Source organism: Photinus pyralis, unplaced genomic scaffold (genome assembly GCF_008802855.1).
Source record: "Photinus pyralis isolate 1611_PpyrPB1 unplaced genomic scaffold, Ppyr1.3 Ppyr1.4_LG8, whole genome shotgun sequence".
In the NCBI taxonomy this organism is placed as follows: Eukaryota; Metazoa; Arthropoda; class Insecta; order Coleoptera; family Lampyridae; genus Photinus; species Photinus pyralis.
In genome coordinates, this window is record NW_022170819.1 from 15,182,394 (window position 1) to 15,201,210 (window position 18,817).

The following is an 18,817-nucleotide window of genomic DNA, read 5'->3' on the forward strand; positions in this document are numbered from 1 at the left end:
CCCAGCAAACAGAGTACGTCTTTAGACGTAAAATACACGTTGCTATTTGGTAGATATTCAACTAGGTAAAAAGAAACGTAAATTAAACGTGAGTTTTTGGTTGAAATATAACTAGGTAAAAGAAGACGTAAAATAAACCTCATAATTTAGTTGAAATTCAACTTCATCGTAACTTGACCTAAAATTTACCAAACAATAAACCTCACGTTGAAGGCGATAATTTAATAAAATAACGGTTGTAGGAATACAAATCCAAGTAGACTGCACTCGTGTGCGATACCTTCATTTTCGTATTGCGCGCCACCGCAACACATCGCGTCACGTGTTATAAGCTTGCTGGTACGCATTTTTGTTTTCGTTTTGGCGCTTAGTAATATTTGTTTGCCGGTGTTTTCAGAAGTTTTGTGTGAATATTAGGTAAGTTTCTGTATGTTACTCAATTCTCATCGTATGTGCAATTATGCTTGGCGTATTCTGAAAGCATTTATGTTATTTTACTCATTTAGATGTTAACATAACCTTAAAATTAATTTGTTATTAATTTACATATTACAATATTGCAATAACGGTTTGTTACACAGTTACTAAGTGGAGATTATTTGCAGAAAATGGCCGCTTTTAATGTTGTGCAATTTGAAGAGAAAGACGGCTCCTCGGTAGCTATTGTCCATCGTGAGTGGTTAACGCCACGTAAAACGGAGGTCTTCTGGCCACCTCATAAAAGAAGTGCTTCTTTCTATAAATGTTTACGAGATGGAGAAACCGTGCAATCGGACTGGAAATTATACAAAATAAAAAAAATCTTTTATTCGTGTGGTACGTTTGTATGTAGGAAACTTATGGCCGTTTTCACCGACAAATTTAAGTACTGCTTAGCTTAAGCGTAACTTACAATCCATGACAACGATTATTAAGACAATGGTTGCCATGGATTTTAAGCTACGCTTACGCTAAGCACTACTTAAATTTGTCGGTGAAAACGGCCATTAATGTATTTGAGTGCCTTACTTTAAAGTGTTTTTTGTTTGTATGTTTTTGGATGTTGCATCTAAACATATGATCAATCGTACATACTGCTTGATGTCGATACAAGCTTTGAGGCACTTTCAACTCCAGGATCAAACTCTGCAGTGTCGGTTTATCACACTATACAGTTGCGTTTAGAACGGCATCGGAATTTAATTTTGCAATGCACCAGTAAAATGGCACCTTAACGTTTGCTTATATTGTTAAGGATAATTGCATCATACAAACACATCGACCTACTTGTAACCTTTTTAGACCAGAACAGGTTATGCTTCTTTATGTTGGACATGGTATGTTTATACCTATGTATGTAGTTCAATTACTAAATTTCCTTGGTTCGCTCTAAGAAGGTTGTATCCTGTGAAGTTTGTGGATTTTGTATTTTATCTTTATATCATTAACATTTATTTATTTTAAAGATGATTATGATGATGCAAAAGAGAAAGAGAAATTAGCTGAAGTACATTCAGATTTTGAAGATACTCAGGTTATTCGGAAACGACCTAGAGTGCTCCCACTGCGATTTCAAAACGAGAGTGGTGAGGAGGAGGAAACGGAGAGTCAGTTATCACGACCCCCAAAAATTCTAAACACAGCAGTAGGTAAAATAGAGTGGTATAAATATTACACAATTGATCTGCAGATTTACATTTTTTTTCAGCTATAACGAATGCTGATGTGTGCCAAGGGAAGTCACAGAAGTCACGGTCACCTTCTACAATTTCCACTGTTTCAAGAAAAAACTCATTGGATTGTCGAGAAAGTTCAAATTTACCTAGTACTTCCCAAAGCAATGACAGTGTGCAGTCTCGATGTAGTACACCTGTAACACCGTCCAGCACTTTTAGTGGGAATCAAGGTATTTAAATTGTACTTGCACATTAATTATGCCATTGTTAATTTTTTTTTGTTAGTTTTTCAGAGCAGGTTTATTGGACTATTATCGAGGGTAGTGGAGCAGAATAAAGAAATTTTACATCTTCTTAAAAATACATCACATACACCACAACATACCCAAAACTGCCCAGATCTACCAGTCACATTGCCACTTTCTAAATTTGAAGATTTTTTAACATTGGAAAATTACCTTGGAGATTCTGATCATCAGCAAATTTTGGTGAGGTTCCTAGTACTTGTAGTTGGAACATGTATGATAAATTTTTTTTAGTCAAATTTCTTATCGACTTTGGACAGAACCAGTCTGGTCTCTGCAACCAACGCTATTTTGAAATATTGCGTATCATTTAGATTAGCAAAAGAATTCAGCTACCTTGGAACTCGAAACAATAAAAAACCTTTCAGTGTGCATATTCTCAAAAAAGTTATCGTTGGAAGGTAAATGTACTTATATTGGGCCATGCTCTTATAATGGACACAACAATTTTAAAAATTAAAAACAAGCTTTCTATTCATGAAAAGAAATACCATAAACTGTCAACGTAAACCTTTATTCTTTAAAAATAACATAGCAAAGGGTCAGGTACCCAGTATGCATTTGAGTGTAGTTGAATGAACGTCATTGTTTCCTGGTACGTCGTCTGTGTAACAAGTTGACTGCGTAGTGAATATTATTAAGAGGTAAGTGTTTTTTCAATGTTTTTTTTACTAATTATTGGATTAATCGCTCGACTTCAAAATGTGCTTTTTTGTTGTAATCTTAAATAAGGGTAATCCGTTGAAGCGTTGAATCAACAAAAATACGTGTTTTCCATGCTTTTGGGGGATGGCCCAAATTAAGAACATAATATTTTTTTAGGTTCTTTTTTTGGGCCACCTGTCCCAAATTAAGAGCTCAATTGTTAAATGTATTTTATTAATGAGTAATACCCTTTCATGGCGACAAAGCTATAGCTATCTTCGTCATGCTTATACGATGAATTATTCTTAAATTGGGCCACCCCTGTCCAAATTAAGAAACAAGGCGGCTCAAGTAAAGGACAATTTCAGGTACATGTAACGTGGGCATTTTCCCTTTACAGAGATGGGGTCTGAACAACAACAAAAATACAACAAATATAGTGAAGATCAAGTAATGCAGGCGTTACAGGATATGGAGGCAGGAGCGAGTTTACGTGCGACTTCAAAAAAACACGGAATTCCACGAGCCACACTACTACGAAAATCAAAAACCACAGGCCCTTTGGAAACGAAAGCAGGCGCGCCAACTGTTTTCGATGCTAAGGAAGAAGCGATCTTAGTAAAATGGGTCAAAGCAATGGCCAATGCTGGATTCCCTATATCCAAAGAGACTCTTTTCTTCAGTGTCGATAAATTGGCAACTCGAATGGAGAAAACCTTTATCGGCGGGAAGTCCCGCGGTAGCACCATGCCGGGGCGTAAGTGGTATGAGGGCTTCATGAGAAGACACCCGGATATTAGGGAGAGAACAAGCCAGAACCTCACTTCCGCAAGAAATAAAATTACTCAAAAGGACATAAATCAGTGGTTTGACGAGATTGGAAATTACATCCAACAAAACAATTTACAAAGCGTTTTTGACGATAATAGGCGCATCTTTAATTGTGATGAAACAGCCTTTTTTTTAAATCCCAAGCCTGGTAAAGTATTGGCTGAAAAGGGCTCCAAAAACGTGTATACATCGGCAGGCGCAGATGAAAAATTTAATTTAACTGTTTTAGTCACGGGAAATGCGGCCGGAATATTGGCACCGCCGATGATAGTGTATAGATATCAACGCATTCCACTGCAAATCGTGAAAAATATACCACCTGAATGGGGTATAGGCAAGTCGGAAAATGGATGGATGACCCAGGAAACATTTTTTGAGTACATCACTAATATATTTAATCCGTGGTTGGACAAACACAATATTCCTCGTCCTGTAATTATGTTTCTCGATGGCCATTCATCACATTTATCTCTCCCTCTCTCAGAGTTTTGCGAGCAGAAAAAAATAATATTGGTTGCACTCTATCCAAATGCCACTCATCTCATACAACCTTTGGACGTTGCAGTGTTTCATACATTAAAAAGTTCGTGGAAACAAAAGGTGGCTGAATGGAGAATTGCTAGTGAAGGAGCTCAAATGCAGAAACATAACTTTCCAGAAGTTCTGCAATCAGTTTTGGGTCAATTAGAACCGCAGGTATTAATAAGTGGATTTCGAAAATGTGGTTTGGTGCCTTGGAACCCATTAGAAGTGGAAGTACCCCTCAATAAGCCAGAGGAACCAAAAAAGTTAGAAAAACTTAATGGAGACACAAACATTGTTACTTTTTTTACAATGTTAGAACAAAAATTAGGTACCGAGAAGCTAAGACAGTTTCAAAGTAGTAATGGTACTTGGAATGGTGCTACAGAAGACAAATCTTTGTACGTCCTGTGGCTTGAAACTAAACATACCGTAGAAGCAAACAAGACTCCTAGAGAGCATTCTCCCATTCTCACAATTAAAAATAGCTTGGACACTAAAGAAGAAACTGCACGAGATCCCGAACAAGAAGAGCAGGCAGTTTGTGAAGATAAAACTCCTGAAAAAGAAGCAGTTGCGGGGCCATCAAAAAACAGTGCATTAGTTGGAGTTCCAACGCCGTTTAAATCAACTCTCTTTTGGCCACAAGAAAATCAGGACATATCTCGAAAACGGAAAGCAGAGAAATTGCCTTCAGTGGTAACCTCTCCGCAGATGATAGAATACTACAAAAAGAAGGAAAGCATGAAAAGAGCTAAGGAAGAAGGGATAAAAAAACGGAAAATGGAACGGGAGGAAAAGAAGAAATTAATAGAAGAAAAGAAAAAAATCGCAGAAGAAAAAAAACAATTACAGAACATTGTGAGGTCATCTTCAGAATCTTCAGGGAATTCCTCTCTGGTGTATCAAGAATCTGTCGATTCGCCATGGAACGAATCCGAGACAAGCGACGAAGAGATTCCCGAAGAAATTTCGATGAGAAAATTGGCAATAGGTGACTTTATTCTAGTTAATTTTGTGGGGGGAAAAAGGAATTCGACCAACTACAAATATGTCTGTGTCATTCAAAAAATTAAAACCAATGAAATAACCGTTCAGGGCCTTCAGTCTAATAAATCAAGGAAAGCTTATCATTTGGTGGATAATGACATTTCAAGTGTAGAATTTCGACAAATCGTTGGTCGGCTTCCTCAGCCTGAAATAGAAGTGGAAGGAAGACAAGTGCTTTATAAATTTAAGAAAAATATATGTATTATGGAAAAAGCCTAAATGTAATATAGATTTTAAAATAAGTTTGACGATAAGTTTTTGTATCCCAATGTTTTTGAATAAATTTTGATTTGCAAAATAATTTCAGCATTAAACTATAGTCCCAAATTGTGGGGGCCCAATATAAGCAAAATTCAAATTCCCCCTGCCCAATTTGAGGACCTTGACATGTAAGGGGTTGAGTCAAATTATGGAACCCTTAGTTACCCCTGGTATAGGATGTAAGTGTTTTATCTGATAATGTAGACTTCAACCTACAAAACCCAGTAAATAACACTTTTGTCCTAATCAATTCAAGCGAGATAGCACCCAAAACGTCCTTAAGCGTCCCAATATGAGTACATTTACCTTTACTTACCTCGGTTTCGAGAGGGCTCAAAAGTGCTGTACATTAAATGTTAGCTGTAGGCTTTGTTCATTATAGGACTACTCCGAATTAGGTTTTCCTGCAGTTTTCCTAATTCGTCAGGTAAATGCCAGAGTAGTTATAGAACCCCTTAAGACCCTCTGCAGGGGCGCCGTATTGGTATTAGCTTCAATATAATCTTGATCAGCTATAAGCTATTGCTTTTGGTGTTCCTTACCCATAAAACGCCCTCAGTGCCTGCTGAGAACCCAGTTATTACACAACGTAGGTGTCCTACATTACGATCACGATCTTAGTGCACTCGGAAGTCGGAGTGGTCTCCGAGTGACATATTCTCGCGGGAAACTTAAGCGAAAATATTCAAATAAGCGGCCATGTTAGTTTGGCATTCCCGCTACTACAGAATATGGTCAAATATTCCGGTGTGACTTGAAGGTTGGCGTTACCCCGCCAAGATAGTAGGAGGCTAAGATCATTACAGTATAAAAAGTCCTACCTACTTGATTCAAAACTCTAAATGCACCATTTAAAATCAGGAGTCTTCGAATAAATTGAGGTAATAGTGAACCTCATCTTGGGACGTGCAATCTAAAATTTTAAGATGGAAAGTAGTGTTACAATTAAACATCTGGCAGTCCACAATGGACGATCAAAATTTTAGTTTCAAAATCCTCAAGACTCAAGGTCTAGGATTCAAGCTTCAAAACCCAAATTTAAGCCTCAAGACACAAACTTCCCGATCCACGTTTGTAAAATCAACATTCAAAAGTAAACATTCAAGGTCTCGGCTCCACGTTTAAGCTTCGTCAGGCAAGTTTGCAAGATTCTAGATTCACGCCTTAAGGTTCAGGTTTCAGGATTCAAGGTTGTAACGGGTGGCTACATATTAAGGGCTGCAAATGCGCCTGCTCGTACTATTTAAATTTTGATTTTTTAAGTGATGTGAATTTCCCGCGAAAATTACTACCAACGGCTAGCTCAATGTTAGGAATCTTTAGTGAAGGCAAACTAACATACCGAGTAACCTACCTTCAAGGAAAAATGGACCTTGATCTACACGAGGATCTACATGACAAAATTTGAACTTGTCGCACTTCCGCTTGAGTCGCGATTCCGCAGATTACAACACAATTTACATCATTCAATATGGGAAACATTACACACATTGAAAAATGAATTAGTTTGCCTTCACTTACATCTCTCAATAGCAAAAGAAACCAATGTGAAGTCTATTTCAAAATCCACTACTAAACTCCTACTAAAATAGTTAATTAAGTGACCCCTTCTTTACCTAGTTTAACGCTCCTCTATAATGAAAATAAACCGATACAACGAAATATCGAAGGATCTTCAGTATTACAATCACATTTAACGTCAATTTATTTTAATCTTACATAATACATTTTACTCGACATTTTATAGTTAACAAAAATGCATCAAATTCATGTCTTGGTCATTGAAATAATGCTCTTAATCTTGTTCCCAACGATATCAGTGCAAGAATAACGATTTTGAGATATTTTGATCAAAATGCATCTGGTTGCCAAAAATAGATCAAATTCGTGTTTTGGTCGTTAACAGAATGTTCTTGGTCTTTTTTCCAACGAGATTGGTGCATAAATAACGATTTTAACATGTTTTGATCAAAATCCACGTGGTCGTCAAAAAAAGATCAAATTCATGTTTTGGTCATTGAGATAATGCTCTTGGTCTTTTTCCCAACGATCTTGGTGAATAAATCACGATTTTGGCATGGTTTGATCAAAATCCATGTGGTCGCCAGAAATAGATCAAATTCATGTTTTGGTCATTGAGATAATGCTCTTGGTCTTTTTCCCAACGATCTTGGTGAATAAATCACGATTTTGACATGGTTTGATCAAAATCCATGTGGTCGCCAGAAATAGATCAAATTCATGTTTTGGTAATTGAGATAATGCTCTTGGTCTTTTTCCCAACGATCTTGATGCATAAATAACGATTTTGATGTGTTTTGATCAAAATCCATGTGGTCGCCAAAAATAGGTCAAATTCATGTTTTGGTCATTGAGATAATGCTCTTGGTCTTTTTCCCAACGATGTTGGTGCATAAATAACGATTTTGACATGTTTTGATCAAAATCCACGTGGTCGCGAAAAATGCATCAAATTATTATCTTGGGCATGGAGATAAAGCCCCTAGTCTTTTTCCCAACGATCTTGGTGCATAAATAACGATTTTGACATATTTTAATAAAAATCCATGTGACCTCAGAAAAATAATTTAACATCTTTGAATCACGCAGATGCGGTTATCAAATGTGCACGTGATGTACTCTTTCAGCATCAAGATAATGCGATTGACTCGGCGTTTGAAAACTTTTAAAACTCCAAATTCATGTGTAAAAAATAATTTTGGGTACATTTTGCTCTAAAACTTTTGACCCAGACCACCGAGAAGAGTTATATTGAATTGTTACACATCTAAGAGTCATAGACAATAATCTAGAGAAAGTCCGAACTCGATACATGACCTAGGGAATGAAATATGTTGATTTCTATTATATTGAGTTCGCAGTTTTTCCTGAAAATCAATAGCGTCCGTCCTTAATGTCCAAAGTACCCGTACACCAAATTTCAACACAATCGGCCACTTTTAAAAAGCGCACACGGACGGACGACAATACAAAACTATAAAGGATCTGAGGATCCTTAATAATTACTGTCCCATTTTTACACTCTATTCACAATCTTAAAAGTAGACTATTTTAGAACTCAGTTGAAGGAAAACGATACTAATCTGAACAGAAAAATACAATACAACATAAATTAACGGAGATGACCCGGGTTCGTCCAAGTATTGACTGGTCTACTTTTGTTGATTCCAAAAGGGTTGGCGAGAAAAATCGATGGAAATCCTGACCTCGTAAATGAATACAGCTCTGATTTTGGAATTCCCTCGCCTTTACACAAGATTACGCAATCCGACGGTAAGCGAAAATGTCAGTCATGCGACTGCAGTTTATTTATTTAGTCCGCTCTTTAGTTTTCACACACCCTTCGCTAAACTACAGGTGAACGACTTAACGGCGCTGGCCGCTTCACGCTAATTTCTGTCTGCGGAGTCCACGGTACGCAGCAATCACGATACAACGGATGTGATCCCTGCAAAATCGCCCCGTAATTGTACCTAATCTCCCACGACTTCTCGGCGCCTCCAACTTTTACACGCATTTAAAAAGCCAGGGCCGTATTTCAGTATTACACGCTAACATACAAATACGAAAAAGTTCAAGTAAAAACTAGCTCCCATTAAGATTATACGGGTGGTACGCGAAGATCTTTCTCCAACCCTCCACTGTAAAATTACTATGAACCCTGCTAAAACCCAAAACATCGTATTCCGTCATCCCAACTTCGGGAAAGTCGAGAGACAATCTGGGGACCACGTCAATCTTACCCTCTAAGGCCAGCCTCTCACTGTCGTGTATTTTCTTACCTCGGGATCACCTTCAGTCGCAGCCTCAATACGTACGGATCGTAGATCAATCGTGAGGTAGCGTTAATACCTGGGTGATCGATTCAAATACTTGTTTCTAAGTAATTTTGCGACAAATGGTCTTGGTCGAAGGGTTTGGCATATAACAATAGAGCTCAGCGTCAATGCCGTTCCAGTTTCGAGATTGTATTACTTTTTAGTAGGTAATTCTTGCAGCCCCATATCGTTCCGTTGGGATTCAGCTATGCCCATCACATTAATGGGAGCGCTGCACGTGGAGGAGATGTGACTTAAGGCATCGGCAATTCCCACATTCTCCACTGCGTGGATGTTTTCAATATCAACTGAGCTGAGCGATGAACGAGGGTTGACTCTTTACTCAGCTGCATCCAGGTATTTTCTTTGTAATACATTAGTTTATATGTAAGTTGTTCCTGTTCCAAAAAGTTATTCTTTATCTTGTCGCTAGAGTTCACGCTGTGTACTTTTCTGCACTTAATGCTACCCCTTCTTAAACATTAATCCATTAATCTTGCCCACGAGTGGTATTTCTCGCCTAGTGCAGTTTCTGACTTCCTGTTGTTCGCATGCAAATTTTCCTTTTGACTTCGTGTCACACGTGTACAAGGGCTTATTGTTTTGGCTGTTACCACATATCTTTGAAGTGGTTTCTTTTTCTCTCTTTCATTTCTGCTCCATTGAAACGCTTTAACGGATCTGTATTTGCATATAAACAGTACGACCTAGGTATGTTAGATGATTACGCAGCATTTTTATTAATATATTTCTTTTAGGGTTTTACCTTCCTCGTAGTTTACCTTTCATCAACATAATTTTCGTTTACATTCTCCTCATTCTTCCTTTTGAATTACCTTTTACGTTGTATTTTTAAAGGACCCGCCATCTTATTAGAATTGACATTGGTGCGCGCCACACGATGCATGTTGTTACCTCGGTTTCTACATTACCGGCTTGGAAAATTCTACCAACATTTACTCTCAGTTGTTTATACCTGGAGTTCTTATAATTGCAAACTTTTACGAACCCTTGGAGATGATTACTTTTGAATTATTGATTCTCATTTGGGTATTAATTACGGTTTAGTGGCCTTAGTGTCACACGTTAGAGTTGCTTACGCAATATTTTATGTGCCGCGCTATTCACTACCCATTTTATGTTTGTTTGTGTTGTTGTCTCATAAGGTCGCGACCCGAAGTTCAAAGGAAATTTTTATTCTTCCCGACTCCTTGGCATACGTTTTATTACATACTGGTTTTCGGTACAATCGAATTGTAATTATTACACTTGCTTGATATTCACTTAACAAGTATAGATCCGTTGTTTTCTGCGGAAGCCTGTTTTGATATTAATACTTTCTCTGATTACGTGTTGATCCTCTTTTTACTAAAAATTAATTTGAATTTAAATATTGGCATTGCAGATCTATATATTACAGTGTCATATTTGTAATATTTTTGAGATCATTCATTACTCGTGTAGGACGTAGTGGAGTAAATAAATGCCATGTTAATTAGATGCTGAAGCTCTGACTTGTTCTAGGTAGGGGTTGGTGCAAGGGGAGCGTAATTAATTTCTTGTTTGCATCTGAAATTATTCATTCTTAGAGGTATTTAGTCATGTATATACATATGATTATAGTTTCACCGACTTCATCGGCGACATGTCCATTCAGTTTTCTAATAGCTAAAGTCACGGTTTCCTTTTCGAATAAATACGATCTGCTCTATCTGTTACGGGGTAAAAATTAAAAACATAAAGCAGGAAAATGTTATACTCCATTGGTCCATTGCGACGTAACAAATTACGGTTATTATTTTAAATATAGCCGACTTCTTCACACACGAGTTGCCAAAGAAACGCAATTTTAAGAAATTTTACTTGCCGCACAAGAATATTATCTGTTAAGGTACATGCTTTAATTGTATAAGTGCGAGGTACCGCTATTTTCAATGGACGAATCACGAATCCCATTTACCTACATGTGAACCTCGATTTCTATTTCACTATGGGTCTTCAAATCTTGTCGGCATTCTTCACTCACGTTCTACTTAGTGGGGCATCATCGGTAGAATTGGTTGTTTTCTTCATCGGGCTTATATAACACTGACGACCGGTATGAATTATCCCATTGATGATGTCATTATGTTAATGTGGTAATTAGACTTCTATTATTTACCGATGTTGTCATTACACAGCTTTCTGGAACATTTTGGTGCATTTCCTTCAAACCGCACGCCCATGTATTTGCAATTAAAGTTATGTGAAAATGTGACCAATTAACATATTTGCGTTTTTAGTTGTTTCTAAATATAGGAGTGAGGTTAACTGCTTTTAAAGGAACTATTCGCAATAATGTTATAGATTTGTATTAGTTGTAAGTAAATCGAACAACGGAAACTGTAAGGCCAAATGCAACACCTTGTTCACTAAGAATGTGAATACTGAACGATCGTCGACTTTCTACATTTTTGACAAAATTCAAGCGAAAATGCCGAAATTCGAATGCTTGGTTGGCTGTCCGCTAGTGCTCCGCTTGTGTTGTCAAAACATGGGGTTGCACCTCTCGTAGCATGTGTGAAAATACAAGCTTTCGCCACGGACCGACCGAGGGACCGACAGTCAAAATATAAGCTTGAATCCATACCAAACTGCCAAAATAATGAAGTTTCATTCCAGGCTCCTGCAGGCCAAATTGAAATCATGCTTACTAAATGCATGTTCGATGACGAAGAGAATGAATCATGGATGAGATCCCAACCACCATTCAACGTGATCAAGAATCTTGATGGTAAAGAGGTCTTGGTCCTTGGAATTAAATCCAACCGGTATATGGTTTGTTCAAGGGGGAAATCGCAGTAGATATTCAGTATAGGTACACAGTAGTAGATTTACGCAAGATATCCAAGGAAATCCGGTGGATGTCGGATGTTCCAGACGTCGGAGGATGTTCTTGTCACATTATCATTGTGTTATTACTTATTGGTTTTATTGAGCCACTCGTACGGTATGGAGGGTGTACAAACTAATTGTGGAAAAAAATTGGGTAGACGGTTTCGGTCGCCCCTAAAACTATCGGGCGATCAAAAATGAGTGACTTTCGAGTCGCCTTTGGAAGTTCGAGTTAAGTACGATTTCCCATGTAAAGAAAAATTCCAAAGGTGACTCGACGGTCACTCATTTTTGATCGCTATGAACCAAAATTTGCGTTTCTTGTGCAATTTTTTTTCCAACAACCAGGACACATATTTAAGAGGATATAGGTACGGGATTATAGTAGGTTTTTTGGTCTGCCCTTTCTGATTTTGAAAAAATTCCTATCCCCAGTTCGCGCATCCATGAGCAGGAGTGCGAGAAAAAATTCCAGACTAAAGTAAGTTTGGTATAATGGCATCTTATGTATTTTTTTTTAACTTAATTTGTAATTTATTTGACTACAAATTAGATTTTACATAAAATACACTACAATAATGTTTAAAGCACTATTGTACCAAGGACAATAATACTGTTCTGGTGAATTTTCCACGGTACCCAGAACGCTTGCAGAATTTCCTCTCTGTATTTCGTTTTTTCGCACCCTCATTCAGGGATGCACCATTTTAGAGTAGTCATTTTGAAAATATCTTTGCAATGAAAAAAATCCAAAAACCTAGACTTTTCCATGCTTCTGTCTGAGTAAAAATTAAAGAAGCAACGCAACTTTTCGGGGCGTAGCTTCCATTCGAAACATTTTAGACATTCCGTTAATCCGAAAAAATGCTTGTTTTAGCCTCCTCTACACCCACTTCTTTTGACACACATAGATTAATAGATAACTGGTACAGGGTGTAATAGTTAACATTTCAGGGATACATTCTGCATACGTACATTAGTTTTGTAGCCAATTTCTAGAAATCCCGATAGATAGCGAGCCGCCCTGATAGATTAGTCATCGGCGATAAGAAACTAAGGCGGATGTGGCGCATTGTTTCCGGGAAATATGACATGTTTGTTCTAGAATATTCGAGAGCGTTCGAGAGAGACCGTCGTTTCCTATACACAAATCAAATTGTGTTTCGAGTCAGTTCTAACATCGATGCGTGTTATGTTATAAATTGTAAGCGATAAATAATAATTGCTGTTATAAGTTAATTCATTTCAAGGGTGTTATAAATTCATTGTTAATTAGATGTAATAAATTAAGCATGTAATTAAATTTACGTTACAGTATCTTGTACATGGTGACTCAATTTCTATGTTTCTGCATGGTCATTGGTCAAGGAAGACATTTTTTTAATAGCAAGTAGTTTTATTACATATTCTTAAAGTGCACACTCTTTATGCTGCTATATCCAAAGAAGTGCACCGTTTAATAATATATGAAAACTAGTAGTTGCCTTTAAACAAGTTGTAAATCAGCATATGCATGATTAAAACGCATTTTTGGTAATGCAGGTCAGTATTTTATTAGCGAAGTTTAAAATTATCGATCTCACGAGTAATTTTGGCTGCGTTAAATAATTAATTTTATTTAATTTCAATTGACGGTACGTCTTCATTTTGTAAAACAAATCACAAAGTAAATAATAAGTTTTTTAAAGTCACTAGATATAGAAAGTACCGCAATCATCCGCCATTTTTGGGCAAATTTCCTGCCAACTTAAAAAAATTGACAAATAAAATCTGAATAGCTGTAATTTTTTATAACCTAACTTCATAGTACTGTCATGTTTTATATAAATATATACAGATATCTGCAAACAGGTGGAACAATCCCTAACATTAAAGTTACTAGAATCTGGTAACTTCCGCCATTTTTGGGCAAAAATCATGCGTTCTCTCTCTAACACACGAGCCCAATGGATTGCGGTACTTTCTATATTTAGTGACTTTAAAGTTTTTATACTGGTAGCGGTATCTAACGGTAAAATTATAGCACCTCCGAAACCCATATCGAAATTATTTTCTTCAATTATCGATCGCACAAGTAATCTAACTCAAAATAGACTAGTGCCTGCACATCTACACTATAGCAGAAAGCTTTTAGTGAAAATTTGAATTCTCTAGCTATTGTAGTTGTGGAGATCTCACGCGGACAGCCGGCCTGCCAGCCATAACGAATATAATAGCGTATTTTTTTCAAAAATGCGCTAAAAAATATGTAACATATAGGGACATCTGGTCGTTTACGAGGAGGAGTTTTCATCGGACAAAATTTAATTAACGAACATGTTAGAAGAGATAAAGTGATTGGAAGAATTTCGCGTTATTTTGGCGTAAGTGGGGCTGCGTTTTCTCGCAGCTGGCGTTGTGAAGTCTAATTGTAATGGGAGGTTAATGTGAAAAACACTGAACAAGGAGCTTATTTTATAGTGAAAGTAGATTTCCCTTAAATACTGGAATCAACGTAAAAACGAGACTACTGTAGCTGTTTGTTTTCGCGACGATAAAAAGAGCGTGTATTTTTATTTACGCTAAATCTTGTGCAATTTGCCCTAACTGTTTTGTTGAAGACGTCGGTGTACAGAAGAAGTTAAGCAAATCTTAATAAAAGATTTAAGTTATCGTCAAGCGAAGAACTAAAAGGTTGTGGAAAGTTTTTAATGCGTTTTGTCCGTATTCAGAAAAGGTTTAGTTCGAGAGCGAGTAAACAAATCAGTTGTCAGCTTACTAACACCCTCGGTAACACCTTTCTAAAAGCTTTATCTTTCATCAAAAATTCAAAGTTTCTACCATCCAAGCAGCTACCTACCAAAAGTTCGAGTCACTGAATTCACTTACTAAGTTATTAAAGAAGAAGTGAAGTTTCCTGAAGTTGTCAGTGAAAGTCCTTCTATTTTGGATCAGTGCCCCTGAAAATCGCAAACCTTTCGAGGTCCAATTATGTATATTATTAGAGAAATTGTATGTAAGTTATTTGTGTTTTTTTAATTATTATTTTTAATTATCCACCGCCTGTGTGCGGGGCATTATGTCGAAACAAGCTTTGTAAGCTTTTCTTTCTTGCAGGGATTTTGTTTTATTTTATTTAATGTGATTCGGAATACATTTTTAAAATAAATTAATTGTATGTTTATTCGAATCCTTTGTGCGACTCAGATTTCCATTCGTGCCCAAAATTTATTTGAGGTGTTAAAAATGTGTGTAATAAATTCTTTGGAATTTTTGGATGCCGGTCGAAGCCACCAGGTCTCTAAAATTGAGAAATTTCAGGTCAGTATTAGGATTTTTCTTTATATCCAATGCCGGATGTATATGAAGAGATTATAAAATTTAATTTTGATTTGTTTTAAGCTAGCGGTATAGATAGATGGCGTAATGACCGCACATTCAGGGTTCCAGACAAAATTTCCACCCTGTAGCTATATGATCAAGTTAAACAAATCGTCACTTTAAAACTCGGTTTATAATTGACTACACGTGAATTTTTTTTACGCAAAATAAAAAGCCACCCCACGGTAATCGACGGGTGGCCGACCTAACTTCGCTGACTGCTTCGCGCTAATTTTCTCTCGCAGTTCGACGCGAATTCTTTTTCGGTTTGATGCTAATTTTTCTCGCGGCTTCATCTAAATTTCCTCTTGGCACCGCGGCTTAAAATGAACTTCATGTTCTCCTCCAACAACTTAATTCCCAACACCTCATTTTTTCTGATTCACGCCCATTCCGTGACTTGCACCGTCTCTTCTAATAATAGTATATTGTTCACCAAGGACGAGAAGTGAGCTTTCGCTGACAAGTCGGAAGTTTTACTAGGGGCCGAGTACGGAAATTCCGACGTGTCAGCGGATCTCACTCGTTTTGTTTATTAGTATGCTGGAAATTTGTGTATATAAACGGCTAATCAACATAGCCATAGAAATCAAAAGAGGCAGAGAAGTGGAAAGGGACAGAGAAGTAAAATTTCTCTGCCTATTTTCCGCTTCTCTGCCCCTAGCAACGAAACGATACTTCGCTGTTTGAATATAATCAGCGAAATGTCACATTTGAAAATGAGAAAAAACTCATTTTTTTTATACCCCTTGGTAAACAATATACTATTTTCTAGGCAATCAGATGTAACAAAGCACCCAACATCCGGTCTACTAGAGGCGCTTGGTTGGGAAAATTGTCGTGCCGAAGTTATTTGTGTTGGTTCTAGGAGTTAGTTGAAGCTCGAGGTGAAGATAGAAGCTAAAGATTTAGTTTCTAACGTTGTGTTTCAGTCACAAAAGCTGTAATTAATTCGCCGTTTGCAACCGATCCCGTCAAGATATTTCAATTATCCTTGTCGCGTCCCAAAGCTCTTGATGGCAAATTGATATTTTAGAATTTCAGCTCCGTTAAGTCATTATTAGTAGGTTTTGGTCCCCTATCTTAATTTAAAACGAACATTAAAACTGCTAGGCCAGGCAGGTTTAGATAAGGGACCGGTTGGCCTGATTTGAGAAATTTCAAGAGAGAATAGGTGTTAATTACTTAAGTAAGTATAATTAGCCATAGCTGTTTAAATGTATTGCAGTAAACGTTATCAGAACCAGTCGTGAGAGGTGTCCTGGACGCGCGCTAATTTTTCCAGATGTTTGTAAGATGTCCTCGATTTTTATGATGACCAGAAGCCGAGAAATTAATTAAAGAAGTTTTAATTTTGAACGATTTCGTTTTTGGTACGCTGGCCGTTTAATTTTCCTACGTTCCCTCTCCGTATTTTGGGAAATTTATTTAGAGAGCATCTTTTGCCTTTAGCACTTTCGCAAGTGACATTTAAGTATTAATTACTGTAATTCTTTTTCCGTAAATTTATTCTCGCTTTAATTTCAAATTTTTTTGAACCGTGTAGTATTTGGTCTCCGTATCCCGTGCTATTTAATTTGGAGGGTAAGCGTTTGCTATTTTCTGTTCAATTAATTATGGGGGGGGGGGGGATATTGTATTTAATGATTTGTGTTTTATTACTTCCGTTTCCGCTATGGAAATTGCCATTATGGGTCGTGCGCCGTATTTTGTTTTAGTTCTTCTGACGTGACCGCCGCCATTTTGTTGAACTCGTCCAATTTCTGGAGCCGCCGTTTACTCTGATTCAGACACAAAACCCTTGACAGCTCAACAATACGTGAACTGAGATCCCGCTGAATCAAAAATTCACATGCTACTTAGCAAGTTGGATAACGACGGACCCTTCCCGTAATTCTAGCTAATTCTAATCTCCCACGACTTCTCGGCGCGTCAAGTTTTCACACGTATTTGAAAATTCAGAACCGTATTTCAGGAACACTCGCCCATATACAAAATTGAAAAAAAATTAATAAATTCATAAAGTTTGCCTATTCATTTAAAAATTGATTCCTCAAAAATTACCCCTCCTTAAAATAAAATTTTTAACATGAAGTATTAAAGTAGGAATTTGTCTTGAAACATTTACAATTTGTACATACCTTTAAAACACTTATCTCTTATCGGTTTAAATTCGAAAGACGAGGGGGGAGGGGTATAGTAAAATTTTACAAGTACAATTACCATTTTCGGAATATGTAATGTTGTCCCACAGGCATTAACTTAAGGTCCCCTGCAACACGATGACTAAGTTACGTTATGGTTTATGGAATAGGTATGCATGTATCTTCTTGACCACTAGGCGATGTAAATACAATTAGGCTAGACATCGGGCTCGTCATATAAAGACATCCGCAACTTCTCGCCGAAATAGCATATTCATTCAGTCAGATTTCTAGAAACGTGATCAGATTTTTTCTAATTAATTTGCAATGCTACTTTATGGCTGTAACTTAATCGCTAATAAAATGTCTTTGTGTTCATACGAGCCAATATCTTCTGTACTGTTCTATCCGAAAAAAATTTGCATGAAGAAACTAGGTTGGATAACTGTTACATTCCTTACTTTACTCGTAAAATTTACATAACGTGTCTTCAAAATATTATGCATTACACACTCAATAAAATTCGGAAAAAAAACAATTAAGCACGTTATTTATTATAAAACTGGTACTAAGTAACGTATCGCAATAGGTTAATAGTATGCTCGAAACTAAATTAGATTGTATAAATGCAACATACAAAGGAGTTACTTAGGGAAATAACCTTGTCAATGATTAAAATGATCTACGGTCGACATCCTTCATTGAAAGCATTTAGAGAATGTGAATTTACAAATCTCCATAAAATTGTGCAATGTCCCTTCGCGTTTCGTCGAAATCAGACGTTCCCCAAGGCTCTAACTTTGGGCCGTTTTTGTGCATCTCACAACGAACATCTCTAAAATTGTTTACCGCACATTGCTTTCATACACGAAAGAGATGTAATGATGATAAGAAGATATTAGTTATCATTTGACATGGGAAAACACTTGTCATCTGGAGTGAGAAATGAATGTGTGTAGAAACAACGAAAAAATTTCACTTAGCGAACATAATCCAATTTGCACGTCGGAAGATCAACGAGATAAACGTAGTGAGATGGTCTCAGAATTGTAGGTACAGGGAAAGTGGAACGCGCTAAATACCTTTGCCGGAATAATGAAATTCTCCATGGATAAATCCAGTTTCTGGTGGCATTTTTATTTATTGTTGCCGTAGGATACCGAAACAGGTGTATCAGATGATGATGAACGGTGGGGAGATTATCGAACACACGATACTTTAATAAGATTTGCTGTCTTACAATACGGAATCATAAATGGATTCGACCAGGTAAAGTACTTACCTTTCGATTTGAGGGTACCGCTAGTTTGGGTGCGCCTCATTAGCCGAGT

General features: G+C 37.1%; 2 protein-coding genes across 8 annotated transcripts in view; one reads left to right on the top strand and one right to left on the bottom strand.

Moving 5' to 3' along the window:
• Positions 1–5,572, top strand: LOC116178468. Of its 7 annotated transcripts, none has more exons than XM_031497966.1 (6): positions 1–417; positions 606–816; positions 1,446–1,628; positions 1,688–1,885; positions 1,941–2,143; positions 2,195–5,572. In XM_031497966.1, the coding sequence occupies exon 6, from the start codon at positions 3,008–3,010 to the stop codon at positions 5,225–5,227; it is 2,220 nt and encodes a 739-aa protein (XP_031353826.1). In that variant the 5' UTR covers positions 1–417; positions 606–816; positions 1,446–1,628; positions 1,688–1,885; positions 1,941–2,143; positions 2,195–3,007; the 3' UTR covers positions 5,228–5,572. The 7 variants fall into 7 exon arrangements, with proteins under 7 accessions (XP_031353826.1, XP_031353831.1, XP_031353832.1 ...); XM_031497971.1 differs by having other exon boundaries at positions 1,446–1,624; positions 1,670–1,885; XM_031497972.1 differs by having other exon boundaries at positions 1,446–1,624.
• Positions 1–18,817, bottom strand: part of LOC116179410 (probable leucine-rich repeat receptor-like protein kinase At2g33170) — a 320,289-nt gene that overhangs the window by 299,232 nt on the left and 2,240 nt on the right. The window lies entirely within an intron of this gene.